The 4,608-nt window shown below is 37.2% G+C and overlaps 1 protein-coding gene across 1 annotated transcript; it reads left to right on the forward strand.

Moving 5' to 3' along the window:
• The first annotated feature begins 918 nt into the window (after positions 1 to 918).
• Positions 919 to 3,347, forward strand: LOC109181328. Its single transcript, XM_019331080.1, has 5 exons — positions 919 to 1,504; positions 1,804 to 1,861; positions 1,962 to 2,079; positions 2,195 to 2,312; positions 3,047 to 3,347. The coding sequence occupies exons 1-5, from the start codon at positions 947 to 949 to the stop codon at positions 3,098 to 3,100; spliced, it is 906 nt and encodes a 301-aa protein (XP_019186625.1). The 5' UTR covers positions 919 to 946; the 3' UTR covers positions 3,101 to 3,347.
• The last annotated feature ends 1,261 nt before the right edge of the window (positions 3,348 to 4,608 follow it).

The following is a 4,608-nucleotide window of genomic DNA, read 5'->3' on the forward strand; positions in this document are numbered from 1 at the left end:
CCTACGTATACGCAATAATTTGTTGGAGAAGTAAAATAAATAAAATATTTACTTTAAGGATAGAAATGTCAATTTAATATATCAGGGGGAAAAACCACCACTTTTAGAATAATTGAGGGGGCTAATGTGCTTACCTAAATAATTGAAGGGGAAAAAGTGCTATAAGTATGTAACTCAGGGGGAAAAAGTGTCATTTTCCCTTATTTTTAATTTTAGGTGATAGAGAAAAATTCATAGTCACTATATAAAAGGTATGCAGTGAGTACTAATAGGCTACTTAATTATTTAAGGAGTCAAATTTGTAAAATTATGACTACAAAGGTAATAACATAGCCAATTTAGTTGAGATTGCTCATAGAGGTCCATAATCTGTTAAGAACCAATCTTAACCTGTGAACTACAAATTTGTGAAGAATTGTATCGCACTTACTACATGATTGCATCGCACCCAGATACGATTCAACCGCAAGGTCCTCTAGGCATGTCTGGGAGTCGTAGCAATGCAATCATGTAGTAGTTGCAGTGCAGTCATTCACAAATTCACAATTCGCAGCAGGTTAAGGTTGATTCTCACCTGATTAGAAATCTGACCCAAAAACATAAAATTTTAAAGTTCAAGAAAACGTATTAGGTACAAAAGTTCATATAATTCAAGAATTTATTCACTATTGTTTTTTCAAAATAATAACAACAACAATAATAATTAATTCCATATTTAGTCATTTGACTAAATACACAATAACTTTAAAGTTATCAAATTTAGTAATGGGTATTGAATAATTTCCATTTGTAATACACAATCAATTAAGTTTTCATTGTTAATTTGTTATCCTCAAGGCTAAAGTAATAGCAAGCTAGAACATATACGATGTCGTTTGCTATTTCAAAATTTGAAATTCACACACCCGCGAAGAAGCGAATCAGTCGTCTCACTCCTCACTGTACAATGAATTCTCCATTCACCTACGCCGTCGACGACAATGACCTCGACGACGCCGCCTTGTGGGCGGTGATCGATTCCGCCGCCGCAGCCTCCATCTCCTCCAGAACAACCACCCTTGCCACAGTTAAGCACTGTAGACCTCCTCCTGTCAAGCACTCTCCCACTGTCCCTTTCCCTATCCCCTCTCCCCAAACGAAGCTCTCCAGAAACCCTAGAAAGCACCCTCACCCCGACGGCGAGGTCCTCAATCGAGACTCGAAGAAGATAGCAAGGGGGCCGGCCTCTTCGTGTCTGAGCGAGGAAGCTACGCCGCCTATGGCATTGGTGAAGCACATGCCGCGCACAGCGAATACGCCGGTTTATTCTTCGCCGCCGGAAACAAGGTCTTCCGTGACGGAATACGGTTACCGTAATAATAGTCCCAGTGGTTCGGAGTGTTCTCCGATGACGACGATGAGCAATGGAAGGTGTGATGAGAGAGGTGGAATAGTTAGACATAGCTTGTCCGGTCAGTTTCCATCTGTGTCGCTTTTCAAGGAGTACCAAGATGCAGCAATGGCGGTAAAATGTCTATCCATTTTGAATATACTTTTCATCAAATCGTTATTTCTTTTCGCTTTGGTTTGAAAATTTTGATTAATTAATCCGATCCGGTAGCATATATTATGGAATCCTTTTTGTTAACTACTGAGCATTAGAAGTTCTGAAGTTTTCTTCTCAAGTTATTTGCATTGATTTGTAAAGAAAATCAAAGCATTTGTGAAAATTGCAATATCTCAAATAGATATAAGCAGTTGATCTTCTTAATTTTACATGTATTATTATGTAATCATGAGTTGTTCAAATGAAAATGTTGACAGATTTTGGAGAAAAGTGATTACACAATGATTTCAGGAAGCCCTTTCATTAAAAAATCAGGTAATTCGTCAGACGTTCAAGACGTTTTCTAGTTTATCCTGGACTAAATTTTGGACTTTTGGCCCTGAACTGAAATTTTGTGTTGGATTTGCTATGCCAGGATGGAGGAAAATATCGTTTTACTTCAACCTGTCATATGAAATTAAAGACAAGACCATTGAATTTGATGATAACCGTAATGTTCTGCGAGCTGAATTTGTGGTTCGGGCATATATGCAGTATGTTTCTATTGATTTTGCTTTATGTGATGTGGTTTTGTCTGCTAGTTTTACACAATAGTACTGTTCTTTCAGTTTCATATTCTATATTTTCTCTTTGGTGTTTTCCGAGCAGGGGTGGTAGGTTTTCAGATGGATGGGGTTCATGTGAGCGGCGTGAGAAAAGATTTATGAAACCGAATCATGACATTCCTAGTACAGCAGAAACCAGGGCCAAAAACAAAGCTTGCCAGGTTGAAATTTCTTGCTCTTGATACTCATTGCAAATTCCTGCTTCTAATACCTTCACTTGAATGCGTTTCCTACTTCCCTGTATCCACTCATTCTTTGTCTAGCTTATTTCCTTCTTCCTATTGACAATTCATAGATTTCCCATTACAAATTTCGTGGATATGTACAAATTATTTTGCAAAGAATATGCTAGATTAATTTACTGTGAATCAAGTGGGAAAGATTCTGCATTTCTGCATACTGATAAGTGGTTCATAAAAGACTGAATTGTGTATATGGGAGTAATTTAGTGGGAAGAAGGTAACCCTCATGCATATAACAATTGACATCATTGTTAAGATTTAGCGGGCTAACCACTATGCCAAAAGCTATAGCTAGTAGCGAAGACGCAACTTTATTTATTTATACTGTCACATTTTCGAGAGGAGGGTGCTGGACTTGGCCCTTCAGACCTCTGCCAATGATCCCCTAGCCACTTGGTGCTGGATTTGGCCCTTCACCGACCTCCGCCCAACACATATGAAGAATAGTGTTTCTCATCTTCCTCTTTGTCATTTGTCAATATATTCTTCTGCTGGCCTGCATCTGTGTTATTTGAACTGCTTCTACAATCCTACACACTCATATGTTTCTTTCATGAAGACACTATTTGAAGTGAACAGCCATTGTTAAGTGTATACTGTATAGTCTTTTGCAATCCTTGTTAGACCAACTTGATCCATTTATACATTTGCAGGATCTGCTTGGAATTGGAGAGTATCGACCTGGTGCCAGCCATTCTCATAAGTAAGAATTTGTGTTTTTCCCAGAGTGATTACTGCTGTTGTGACTAATCTGTGTGAACCTAGAAATCATAGGCTCCTGGCTCATGAGCCTCTTAACTTCATTATTATTTGCACACTAAACAGTCTTACTTTAATTCCTGTTTGTATCCAAGTGGTTTTCTTATATTCATCCATTGACATTGCCACTCTTGAAGTAATCTGCAGTGTACTATTGTCTCATTACACATTTATACATTTTCTAAATTTCTAATACAAATTATTCTCTCCTGGTTTCATTTACATGTCATGTCATGTTTATTATTGATAGTTAAACACATCCTTCTTTCTTTACTTATTTTTAACATAATTTATAATTTTATAATTCAACTATTTTGTTTGTATTTAATATTTCTTTTAATATAATTTCTAAATATCTAGATTTTATGCATTAATACAAACTTAATACAACAAATTTTTTTTTTTATACCTTCTTTATACATATAACGTTTTATATCCAACTTTTTTGCACAACTTTTTTTCCTTTTTCCATTACTCATTGGAACGGTACATAAGTTGTTGGATGGTGAAGGATGATGATACTTAAATCTGTGGAACGAAATTACAAAAAGTATTGAAATCAACCGTGTATCCTTTTTCCATTTTGTATTGTCCAAAAATGGTTAGTTTTCATTTTCCAAAAGGAAGTTTTGTATTTGTTGAATTTTTGGTATAAATTGACAAGCAACCTACGAATTTGACTTTTTGATTGAGCATTAGCTACCTATCTCTATGAGGCCAGTCCCCTACCACTTATGGCGTGTTTGGTTCATGGAATAGATCGGGAATGGAATATCGTTCCCGGGAATAGACCTATTCCATTGTTTGTTTTGTCGTTTTATTAAGGTAATAGTGTTCCCGGTAATGAGCTATTCCCTTTGCAGGGGGAATAGCCATTCCTAGGGACCCCCCCTGGTATTAGCTATTCCCAAGTATTTGGGAATAGCTTTAGTACTATAATACCGAAAATACCCTACTGCCGCTGTCTCCGCCGCTGCCGCCGCCACCACCACCACCAGCACTGTTACCACCACCGCCACCACCAGCACTGTTACCACCACCGCCACCACCACCTCCACTACCACCACCAACACCACCACATATTTTTATAAGGGTATTTATGTCTTTTGAAACATATTTCATTTTATTCCTTACACCAACCAAACACTGTAATATAATTCTTAACGTCTATTCCTTCCGCGAACCAAACAATAGAATAGAATTCATATTCTATTCCTTGTCTATTCCATTCCTTATGGAATAACATCCCTATTACCTCAAAATTCATTCTGTGAACCAAACGTGCTGTTAGTGTGCTGACAATAGGGACGCGGGAATAGTCTTTTGGCTATCGGCTGGAAGGATACCCTTAGGCAACTAAAAAATAAATAAAAACAAGTTGATATTGCCAAATCCATCATTATTGTGTGGATCGTGGTCCACATAGATATGTGAATCACTATCTAAAAACATATAA

This window comes from Ipomoea nil, unplaced genomic scaffold (assembly GCF_001879475.1).
Source record: "Ipomoea nil cultivar Tokyo-kokei standard unplaced genomic scaffold, Asagao_1.1 scaffold1043, whole genome shotgun sequence".
NCBI lineage: Eukaryota > Viridiplantae > Streptophyta > Magnoliopsida > Solanales > Convolvulaceae > Ipomoea > Ipomoea nil.

What these genes read in the sequence shown, in the direction of transcription:
- LOC109181328 (XM_019331080.1), top strand. Translation starts at nt 947, where the DNA reads ATGAATTCTCCATTCACCTACGCCGTCGACGACAATGACCTCGACGAC. An exon ending in GTGGTTCGGGCATATATGCA is followed by an intron (nt 2,080 to 2,194) that starts GTATGTTTCTAT and finishes TTTTCCGAGCAG; the next exon opens with GGGTGGTAGGTTTTCAGATG. An exon ending in CCAAAAACAAAGCTTGCCAG is followed by an intron (nt 2,313 to 3,046) that starts GTTGAAATTTCT and finishes ATACATTTGCAG; the next exon opens with GATCTGCTTGGAATTGGAGA.